General features: G+C 38.5%; 1 protein-coding gene across 1 annotated transcript in view; it reads right to left on the bottom strand.

The window, feature by feature from the left end:
• The window catches only part of pgm5 (phosphoglucomutase 5), a 65,775-nt gene that overhangs the window by 36,933 nt on the left and 16,458 nt on the right, over window positions 1-12,384 (bottom strand). The window contains exons 5-6 of the mRNA XM_003216486.4: window positions 10,467-10,657; window positions 4,515-4,669 (exon numbers count right to left, since the gene is read on the bottom strand). Of these exons, the coding sequence (XP_003216534.1) occupies window positions 4,515-4,669; window positions 10,467-10,657 (346 nt within the window). The remainder of the gene's footprint in view (window positions 1-4,514; window positions 4,670-10,466; window positions 10,658-12,384) is intronic.

Below are 12,384 nucleotides of genomic sequence, written 5' to 3'. Positions count from 1 at the left end.
TTGAGCAGATCGTTTGCAATGGAAAGGAATGCCTTGGCGTAGTCTGAGATTAGCTGGAAAACGGGAGGCCACTGAAGGGAAGAGAAATGCCTTTTTGGGTTGCTTTTAAAACTGTGTGTTGGGAGGCAACCCTCTGTCAAAGCAAATTCTTGCTTCAACAGAGTGGACGGTTTATGTCTTCATGCTTTGGAAGTTCTCCTGCTTGTGAATCCTTAGTAACCTGTGGACTATTTTATCTTTGGGAATAGAGTCTTGCTTTTTGCCTATGGACCATTGGATTTAAAGACTCTATTTTACAATTACTTTGGGAACTATATTTTTGCCTGCTTTGATATTGCATATATATATATATATATATATATATATACACTACTTTGCTCAATAAAACTACAAAAGACTATCTTCTGTGTGTGGCTTGGTGCGACAGTGGGATATTGATGTTTTACATAAAAACAAATGATGGATGATATCTAATGTTCAGACTCATTGTTACAAAAACAACAGACCATCTATAGTTGTTCATATGTAAGATGTGCTGGTCCTATGATTGCAAACATTATCTATCACACTTGTTTCCAAGGAAACATAAACAAAAAATACGCCCTTCTATCTACCTGCATGAATTTATGTATGTCTTTCCCCCATAAAATTACAATCCCTCAAAAGACAACTTTTTAGACTGCAAAAACACATGGTCTTCGATTTCCCCAGAACTTTACAAAAAGACTTGAATAAAACCAGTGCAAACCATTGACAGTCTTTGAATCAATGTGCACATGACTGCTTCAAATCAACGGCAGACACAAAAAGTTTGTGTTAATGTAGGAGAAAACAGCTAGAAAATTCAAGCACTTTTAAAACAAAGATTTGTGATTTGGCAGCAGATTTCCAAAAACAAAAGCATTTGGCTCATAGTTCCTATTTCCTATTGTGTGAAACTGCACACACAAACAGGGCACGTTAACAATAGTTGGGTTCCTGACTTTACATGTTTTCAATAGAAAGAGAATTTGATACAGACAGATAGATAGATAGATAGATAGATAGATAGATAGATAGATAGATAGAGGGGAGGGCAGTCCATGAATTACAACCATCTGACTTACAAACAACTCATAGTTAAGAACAGAGGTGAAACAGCAGGAAGTGAGAGAAAGGGGAATTCACTCCTGGAAGAGTTATCATGGGGAAAAGGGGGCTCCACTGAAGATTTATCACCAATCCTTGTTTCTACAAACCAGGGACAGAAAGTGAGGTGAAATCTTTTGAACAGGGGCACAGACAGCAAAACAAACACCACAGGGGTGTTAACCCTTCCCTATGCTCTCCAAAGCTATTCTATATATATATGGCTGGAGTTACACTTAAAAATGTACCTGTTCCAAATTACATTCAAATTCAACTTAAGAACAAACCTACAGAACCAATTTTATTCATAAGATCAAGATCAAGGCTCCTTCTTTGGAGGCTTTTAAGCAGAGGCTGGATGGCTATCTGTTGGGAGTGCTTTGAATGCGATTTTCCTGCTTCTTGGCCGAGGGTTTGGACTGGATGGCCCATGCGGTCTCTTCCAACTCTATGATTCTATGATAACTTGGGGAATGCCTGTATGGTGTTCCATCTGTCAACTGATTTAGAATATAACTATTTCCTCAGTACTGAATTAAAGATAATATTTTTAACCAACAACACCATGAACAACAATGCAGTGGTGGCTATGACTCATGGATTCAGTTGTCTTCAATGCATTTTAGATTTATGCATGGTAATATATTGAAATATATTGGGCCCATTCCAAGACTATCTAGTGTTGACAACTAGGCATACCTTCATTTAGAAATCCTTCTGGTTCAAGCAGGAGACTAATTAAAACCTTCCATACCAGTAAATATCTTCCAGAATGTGTGAACAACCTAATCTTGGGTAATTTCACTTGAAGATGTTGTATCACATTTTTAAAAGCAGTTCTGCAACTTACAACTTTTTAAAAATTCATGAAATATATTAAGTAACCATCAAAAGAAACATCCATTGTGAAATACAAAACATAAACAAAGCAACCTCAACCAAATCAAATAAACAAAAGCAGAACTCTACCACCCCAATTGTCAAGAGAAGATATTCTAAACTGACATCTTTTGAATAAATAAGCTAATATGGAAACCAGAACTATAGTTCTTGAAACCTTATTTTCTGTCCCCGCCTCTAATGCATGATTGCTATTAAACTCACACACTGAAATGTTTGTTGTTATAATCAATTTGTAGTATATTCAATCAATCAGTTAACTGTCAGTCTTTTGGTTATAGCTGGATTTTGTATTTTCAAAAATGAGAGCGGTGGTCTTAACCATCATTATTATTTTGGATTGTTATTGTTGTTAGGATAGCCAGCAAGAATATTCTTTGCCTCCTCTATTCAGTAATTTATTGAGGTTCTTCACCACTGAAAGTGAGCCCTTTTCAGATATTCGGTTCAAATGTCTTTATCACAAAGTCCAAAATAAATTAAAGGCAACGGTCATCAAAAGAATATAGGCTGCTAGAGCTCTGGAAAATACTGAAGACATCAAATATTCTGCAGATAAGTCTGGCTATGATACATTACTTGTGCACCACTATACGGTAATCTAAAAAGTAGTGTCTGCTTCTGTATCTTAAGAGCAATTTCAGGCTCCAAATATCTCTCAGTATGGGCACTTTATTCATTTGCAGCTGCTATCTGTGGAGAGCTTTTGGCTAAAATAGTACAGCCAATAATGTGTTTGGCAGAAAACTCATCTTCTAAAAAAGAAAAGAAAATCCTGTACACATAAGACATGTGGGTTATCGTGATCATGACATGAAGGAATGTACTCATCATTACAGGCTGACATAATGAGACTGTGAACAGGCTGCCAAAAGTACAGTTGGCTTATCCAGTCAAGTATCTAAGACCTTTAAGTAAATGTTATGTGAGACACCAAGCTACCCAACACCTAGAATCAAACACAGCAGGAAACAATTAGGTTGCTCTTCTTGAGAGACATGTCACACTGTACATAATTAGTATGCTAGCTATATACACCAATATAAGTTAGCAAGTGCAAGTGAATCTGCAAGGCCATTAAATACTAATCAAGCTGGCCAATAGCAATATTCACACTAGCCTCAAACAGACAAGAGCTCTTTCTCCCACCCCGGACTTTCCACAGATATGGATGCCTGCCATAGGTGTGGGTTAAGGCAGGCCTGGCCCCAGAGGCGGGCCTGGCCCTAGGCCAGGCTCTGAAGGCAGCCACAGGCCGAAGGTGACCACAGGCCCTGAAGGCGGGCCCATGCCTAAAGGCAGACCCATGCCTGAAGGCGGGCCCACGGCCGAAGGCCCAAAGGTGGGCCCAGGCCGGAGCGACCCTAGGAGGAGGTGGGGGTGGGAGCACCTCAACTGCGCCCCCTAGAGGATGGCACCACAACTGCCTAATTTGCCTTGTGGTTGAACCGCCCCTGCATAACATAAAAAGGCAAAACTTAAATCTTCAACATACATATAGTGCATCATTCTATCATCTGGGTTTTCTGTTTTATTTTCCTTTTCTTTAAAAATGTAGAGATTAGAATACTGTGGGGAAACACTCATAGGAAGGAAGATTAGTATATTCTAGATGTATTGGCTTATAGTTCTCATAAACTCCAGATACAGGATTCATGGGAATTATGGAAAAATAGCTCAAAGCATCTGGAATATTGTTCAAAAGCATAATATATCTAATTGTTTTGAGACTACCTGTAATTATTTAATTTCCAGTGCATGTTTCTTCTAAAGCAAGAAAGCAATGTGAACAAGAAATCTTGCTGAAGCGAAATTCTGCAAGTTCATTAAATTTACCCAATTACTATATGTGACCTTAAATGATTCTAATGCACTTTATCTATTTATGAATTTGTTACCCATAATGTGCACCGTACACTTTGCTTATCCACTATTGCAACCTCATTGTTTTTAACCTGATGTTTTAATTCTGCGTTGTGTTTTTTAACTTATTGTGTATATTTTTTATTGGTTTTTGTTTTTGACCTGATGTTTTATATTTTATCATTGTTTGTATTTTGATTTTGCTGTAAGCCGCCCCGAGTCCCCTTCAGGGGAGATGGAGGCGGGATACAAATAAACTTATTATTATTATTATTATTATTATTATTATTATTATTATTATTAAAAGTGATAAATTGAAGTTTGTTCTGAGGAACAGGAGATGTTTATACTATAATTAGGATATTTAGCCCACCCTTCAGTCCTGCTAGATTTTTAATTATTTAGCACTGTTCATCTGATTGATGCGGGCTAAATGGTCTGCCCATGAATTGCAATCTGAAAACACTTATCATAAGTCACAAGACTTATTAAAATGAGCCAATATTTTAATAAGGTTTTAAATAAGGTTATGGCTGATATGAGCTATAGCAACTAGACTCCTGAAAAGCTACAGCTATCTTCTCCTATGTATTACCACAAAAAATAGTCTTGCCCCCTCTTACCTGTCTAAAGCAGTGCTGGTTGGCATGCTCCTACCAAAACCTCGCACAGCCATCTGACAAAAATATGGAATGCAGGGAAGATTGGCAGCGATAATGGCCAATGAATCAGAAGGGTTCACAAAAAATCCATTTTGACCTAGGATCATATAGCGGTCCTGGAAAATAAAAGAAATCACATTTGTGGAAGGAATATAATTTAAGTATGAATATAGAAAAGGTCATCCTGGGTTAATACACAGGCATATTAATCCAGCCCCTTCTCTTCCATTTACCGGGAAATTCCCAAACTTGGGAGGGGGTTTCCCTTTTTGTGCTGGTTAGATTCAGTTCATTGGTGACAATGGGGAAACTTTAGAGACTCGTTTCTATGTCATTTTTAGGCTTTTCAGAATGAAACTTGCCTCACTTGTGGGTCACATTTATGATTGCAGGCCTTTCAAGTTTCAGAACGTTTCACCAATCCACTAATTTTTAAAGTTTTTATCATAACATTTTTTTAAAAAAACACCACAAGAGGGGGTTCTGGGAAATGAAGTCCTAAGCGAAGAGAGGAGGAGAATGAAAACAGTCAACCAGGCTACTGATTGGTTGAAAAAGAAAATGAGAAACACAAGACAGAGAAAAACCTCAACTCCCATCAAGGCCTGGGGGGGGGGGGGAGCACAGAGGCTCCTTCAATGCCCGTGCCACACAAAGTGGTGCTGGGAAAGCAAGTTTCCATTTGCCTCAAGCAGGTCCTGGGGGACGGGGCTTTTGGGAGTAATGGAGGAGGCTGCTGGGGATGAAAAAAGAGGAGCCGTAGCTTGCCAGATTTGTGAGGCTGCCCACACGGCACCTCAACCTCAGGTAGAGTGCCGCTTAGCCCCATTAGCTGAAAAGATTTGGCTGTTGTGATCCGTATTGGATAAGGAATTGGTTGCCCCTCTCCAGGCTTGTTTTCGTGGATTCGGCAGCTGACATCCCCCAAATTCAGTATACCAAAATGATACCATGCACACCCCTGCTTTCTACCAAATTACCTTGACCAGTCATTAAATGAACTAGCCTATAGTTTTACATCTCCCCAAAATTCCTTTCTAAATGTTGGTGTTACATTGGCTTCTGGTATACAGACTCGTTTTAGGAATAGATGTGATGTGAGGTAGGAATACTTCTCAGGTAACGTTTTCCAAAGGATTATTTTCCAAGTTTATTTAAGAATGTTCTTATTTTTCCTGACTCCTGTAGATAATGTATTCAATTTTCAGATCATTTGTTAAGGTTACGGAACTTTCTTGAGCATTACAGATAGTTTTAGAACTAACTTTCCATTGCTCAACTTTAATGTCCTGCTAATTCCAAAAAAAGCAGCATTTTAGTCATTTCACTTCCTTCTTAACAACCAAATCTTGATTTTCAAAGCCTGACAACTACATCTTACTATATCAATGAGCCAACACGCACCACACTAATTGAATCTCTACCAAGTTACCAAGATAATACTTGATGCCCACAATCTTAGCAGAAGGCAGACAAGTCTGTCCGTATTTATGTGCCTACCATATATAATGTCTATCAACATTTCTAATGGTTCAATTGCCTATTGCTATAAGCCTCTCCCCCTTAGGTGCCTTTGTGGCACAGGAGAATATCAAACAGGCGGGCTTTGTGACGAATCACAAACTCTGTCTTTCTACTTCAGAATGAGAGCTTCCTTCCTCAAAACACACTCGTCCCTATGACTGCAAAAAGAACTGTCATGTCGAGGGTGGGATAACACCATAAAACATCCAAAGGCCTCTCCAGCTAGCCTATCTGCTTGTCTCGACTTCAGATGGAGAAACTTGTTCTCATTGTTACTGCAAAACAGATAATCTCCTGGTTGAACTCCTTATTCCTTTACCCCTTCCTTTGCAATCTAGCATAAGGAAAAAACATAATCCCCTCTTGGCTCCAGTCTGTCTGGTAACACTGCATTACTTTTATTTATTTCCGGTACGTATCTTTTCACAGATTACACTTTACTCAAAAAGTCCAAGAAAAATTATAACTGGCCTGAGTATAGTAAGGCAGGACTGATATCAGAAAAAAATATATTTATAGTATGTTTCGCAGTCCAAACCCTCTTTCTCACTCATATTCTATTACTGTACAAGTGAAATGTATTAATGCATAATAACAGGGTGTTTGAAAAAGAACTCCCTAGTTTTAATGTAGTTTTAATGTAAACTAGGGAGTTCTTTTTCAAACACCGGCATTAACAGATTATATGTTTAGCAGATTCTAAGGCCCCATCTACACTGCCATATAAAATCCAGATTATCTGCTTTGAACTAGCTTATATGGCAGTGTAGACTCATATAATCCAGTTCAAAGCAGATAATTCACATTATCTGGGTTATATGGCAGTGCAGAAGGGGCCTATCTTATATTGTCATTTAGGTTCCAACTACACTGTCACACAGTGCAGTTTCATAATGCAGTTTAACTGCATTGAACTGCATTATATGGCAATGCAGAGTCGTCTTCGTCGTCTCACTCGTTCAGTCGTTTCCGACTCTTCATGACCTCATGGACCAGTCCACGCCAGAGCTCCCTGTCGGCTGTCACCATCCCCAGTTCCTTCAAGGTCGAGCCAGTCACACAGAGTCACACAATGCAATTCAATGCCATTAAACTGTATCATGAAACTGTATTATATGGCAGTGTAGAATCATAGAATAGTAGAGCTGGAAGAGACCTCATGGGCCATCCAGTCCAACTCCCTGCCAAGAAGCAAGAAATCGCATTCAAAGCACCCCCAACAGATGGCCATCCAGCCTCCGCTTAAAAGCCTCCAAAGAAGGAGCCTCCATCACAGTCCGGGGGAGAAAGTTCCACTGCCGAACAGCTCTCACAGTGAGGAAGTTCTTCCTGATGTTCAGGTGGAATCTCCTTTCCTGTAGTTTGAAGCCGTTGTTCCGCGTCCTAGTCTGCAGGGCAGCAGAAAACAAGCTTGCTCCCTCCTCCCTATGACTTCCCTTCACATATTTGTACATGGCTATCATATCTCCTCTCAGCCTTCTCTTCTGCAGGCTAAACATGACCAGTTCTTTAAACCGCTCCTCATAGGGCTTGTTCTCCAGACCTTTGATAATTTTAGGTGCCCTCCTCTGGACACATTCCAGCTTGTCAACATCTCCCTTCAAATATGGTACCCAGAATTGGACACAGTATTCCAGGTGTGGTAAATAATCCGTAAAATCTGCTTTGAACTGGGTTATCTGAGTCCACACTACCATATAATCCAGTTCAATGTGGATTTTATACAGTTGTGTGTAGATGGATGGGGCCTTATAAAAGCTAGTAAAGAGTGGAATTATCTACACCTCCTTTTCTTCCTATTTTGGTTTCAAAAGAGAGACATTCCAACAGTTATTGCCTGTCATATCATACTCTGGCAATTGTCCATGTGCAATGCAAAAATTATTTCTCTGCATACTTACTTACACTGTGCAGAATACAGAAGTATGCAGAAGGGCAAGAATGGCATTTAAGCAGCAGTACCAACATTATGACTACTTTCCCTAAAATGGAAGTACAACCTGAAGGGAAAAGGTCTACAATTTTGCCAAAAGAATTAAAAGTGTGGATCTCTAGGGGAAACACTTATCTTGGCTCCACAGACACTTAAAGTCCTTTTCACCTCTGAAGTTATAGAACTACCTTTCACTATGGCCCAGAATGCCTTAATCAAATTCATTTTCACTGTCATCAATTTCATAAAGTTTCTTAGCAGCCAGGTGCTCTAAGCTTCAGTATGAGATGGAACAAAATGACCGGGGAAAAGGCTAAAGTAATATTTATAATAGCAATGCTATTTTACAGAGCTAATTGTTGTTAATTAATTGGATTTTTTCAATAATTACACAGAGTTGTCAAAATCCTTTCAAGGATTATTTTACTTCCGTAAAATGCCCTAAATCCATTGCAGCCCCCAGTGGGGCAATGGGTTAAACCCTTGTGCTGGCAGGACTGCTGACCGACAGGTTGGCAGTTCGAAACTGGAGAGAGTGGGTGAGCCCCCTCTGTCAGCTCCAGTTCCCCATGTGGGGATATGAGAGAAGCCCCCCACAGGATGGTAAAACATCAAACATCCAGGCAACATCATTGCAGACGGCCAATTCTCTCACACCAGAAGGGACTTGCAGTTCACTCCTGACACGGAAAAAAATCTGGTCAAATTAAAATGTACCTACAACTATGAATAAATGATATATATTTTCATTTTCCATCCAGATTTTCACCTCTCTTTTTTTGCCTCACACATCTATAACCAACTCACAATTGCTTTATCTCCGCAAATGAACTGACTATGCCTTCAAATATTACATTTTTTAAAATTGGATAGAAGCTTAGCCAATCAAGATCCAAAACCTCAGAGCCAATCAAAATTAATTTTCCTGGTGTGATTATCCAGAGCAATCAGAATCGGTTTGCCTGGCCTGTCTGCCATCTAGGAATATGGAAGTGGTCTTGTTTTTTTGGGGTTTTTTTTCAGAATTTGTCACCAAGCAGCAATCACTACCCAGATTGGCAACACAACGGTGCATAATGCAAACAGACAATTCTATACAAAGCATTTCTCCACAGCCCCATGCCAAAATTATAAGTCTCCAAAATCCCTTTCTTAGAACATAAAGAAATATAATAGTTTGCTAGTCTTCATCTAATTATTCTTGCTTTGTTTTTTATAAAAGGGCTCTCCTGCATTTTCTGGCTGCAGAAAATATTTGAAACTTAATAATCTTGACTATGAAAAGATGAAAAGGAAGTAAAAAAAAGACTTTAGCTGAAACTTTTACAGTTGGGTTCATTTGTCTAAACTGTGCTTATCATTTTGACATCTAACTAGTGCTCTCTAATTTCATCTTATGAAATGGAATCATAATAATAATGGGCCGGGCTTTAGCCCAGCAGGTAAATCACCAAGCAGCAATAAATCTTGCCAACCGGAAAGTTGAGAGTTCGAAGCCCAGGTCAGGGTGAGCTCTTGACCTTTAGCCCAGCTTCTGTGTAGCTAGCAGTTCGTAAACAAATGTGAGTAGATAAACAGGAACCACATTAAAACGTGGAGGTATTTTAGCTTGACGTTTCAATCAAAAAAAGGAGGAAGTTTACGAACAAAGAAAGCTCTTCAGCAAGGAGATGGAGCGACACCGCCCCCCATGACTGGAACTAAGCACAGCCTCCAAAGATGCCAAAAAATGAGAAAGCCTATGTATACCTCTATCTGTTGTCTGCCTTGAAATTGTTATAATTGGCATTGAATGTTTTCTGTATATGTGTTCTGTGATCAGCTTTGAGTCCCCTTCGGGGTGAGACAGGTAGAATATAAATACTGTAAATAATAAATAAATAAATAAATAAATAAATAAATAAATTAGCCAAACAAATGTACGTGTGTTTATCACTCCTGATGACTTACATGGTGGATTCCAAGTATAGATCACCTAATTGTTAGATGTGTATGTAAGAAATACCATTTTATAGACATATAAGTAGGAAATACAATTTTTGATATAAAATATAAAACATAATTTTATAGACATCTGAGTAGGAAATACAATTTTCATGTGAAACTTTTGAAATAACCCATACTCAAAAATCTGGACCTTCTGTAAAACTGTGAGGTAAAAGGCAAAGTTTTAAAAATCAGATTAAAGCCCAGAGGACCATTGTCAAGAACACAGTGTGTCAGGATCACAGCACCTATACAATGAATATATTTTCTTCTACAGTATAGATAAGTCCTAAGTAAGTCTAAGTAGTATAGGCATTTCCACAAACAGGGAGATTTTCAATGTTTTAGCTATTTACTAATACTTAGAACTTCATTTTATCTTGGTTTTAAAAATGGTTACATATTCAGTTGAACCTAGAACAATAAAAGTAATTCTTTAGAACCAAATTCAGCCTTCCCCAAATACCTACTCCATCAGCATCAAAGGCAGCTCCAAATCCATACTCTCCTCCTTTCATTGCCTCCAGCAAAGCAGTTGCGTATGTCAGGTTTGGGTCAGGATACTGGCCACCAAAATCCTCCAGAGGAACACAGTTCACAGCCGAATTAGCAGGAGCTCCTAATTCATCGCACAGGATTCTTCGGACATAAGGACCCATCACTGCAAAAGGAATTTGCCTTCTAGTTCAGAAACCTCCTTTGAATTTACATCCAGAATAAACATCCTCCATTTATATAACAGAACTGGAAGCAGTCTATATTAAACAGGATATCATGTTCGTCTCTACAAGTTATGAAAGAGGTTAAAAACAAACAGAACTGGTTTCTGTGAATGATGTCTATTTTGAGTTTGATGCACAAAAATCTACAGTGGTACTGAACATGTTCATATCCACCTAATGAGCTTCTTGGCAGCATACACTGGGGTCTCGTTAAACCATCTGGTCTTTACAAATAAATAAAACCCGTCAACCAAACAAGCAGAGAGTGAGGTATATATGTGAAAAGGTCTTCACTGACATCTCATTCTACCCATGGAAAACTTCTGCTGTGGAAGGATTCGCTAGATACATTCGCTAGATACATTCCAGAGATTACACAGACCTGTAATATTACTCCACCAGTATATATTTTAAATCATAAGTCACTGAAAGAGTGTTAAAATCCTGCACCTACAGATGCCAGAAACCTGTTATACTAGGCAATTTAGAACATTTACACTTTATAGCCTCACAGATATAATTCATTACTGTAATGTATACAGGGAATAAACTAATACTATTAAGCATTTTTGTCTTCAAAAAAGTAACAGTCCTTAGTACAGGAGGCCCTCCACTCCCTGGGAGTACAGGGATGCAAGACTCTAGTAAAAGTGGAGTAACCACATATAACCCCCCCCCCCCCAGTATTATTTACATGGGAATTCAACAACACTACCATATAATGTAAATTGAATTGCATTATATGACCAGTGTGGACTTAATAAACTGCTTTGAACTGGATTATATGAGTCACACTGACAATATAATGCTGTTCAATCTGCATTATAATGGCAGTGTAGATGGAGCCTGAAATTCAATGTAGTTAAACAATAGAGAAAATTTCAATCAAATCCACATCAAATCTACAAAAATTAAACCAGCAAATTGGGGTTCAGACAGTATTTCAATGACTACTATTTTATTATGGCCAATTAAAAACTATTCTAATTTCAACTGAAGACATAGATATTCACCTGTAATGAGGCCTCTGCCAGAAACTCACTATAAGATCCTGACTATGGTTGCATCTACACTGCCATATAATGCAGTTTCATAATGCAGTTTAACTGCATCAAACTGCATTATGACATTGAACTACCATATAATGCAATTCAATGCCATTAAACTGCAATATGAAACTGCATTACATGGCAGCGTAGATGGGACCTATGTCACTAATCCACTAATCCTCAGTCTAGATCTCAATCTTCATTACTGGGCAATAATACTGAGATAGGTAGAAATTGCTAGACTAACACATATGAAACATACAGGGTACATATATCACCACAAGCATGCACAGGTTTAGTTGGAAATCCAACTAATATATGTATTCAATACAAGCTTACTCCCAAACATGTTCATGACTGCAAAGTGAAATTATTATTGTTCAGCATAATTTAGCCATTATTCTCATGCTTTAAAACAGTGGTTCCCAACCTTTTTGTTTTGACCAGGGACCACTTTGACCAGGGACCACTCTCCAACATTAGTACCAAAAAGGTTACGAATTGGTTTGAGGTCAACTTTAGATTTGGTTTGCTTATTTGGGGTGCTGATTCAGAAAATTGCATTGAATAGATCACGTCAGCTCTAGTTTCTGATACAAAATATATGCCATTCAGTA

The sequence above is a fragment of the Anolis carolinensis genome, chromosome 2, assembly GCF_035594765.1.
Source record: "Anolis carolinensis isolate JA03-04 chromosome 2, rAnoCar3.1.pri, whole genome shotgun sequence".
Lineage (NCBI taxonomy): Eukaryota > Metazoa > Chordata > Lepidosauria > Squamata > Dactyloidae > Anolis > Anolis carolinensis.
The sequence above is the reverse complement of the archived record's forward strand: the minus strand, read 5'-3'. Positions and strand labels throughout refer to the sequence as shown.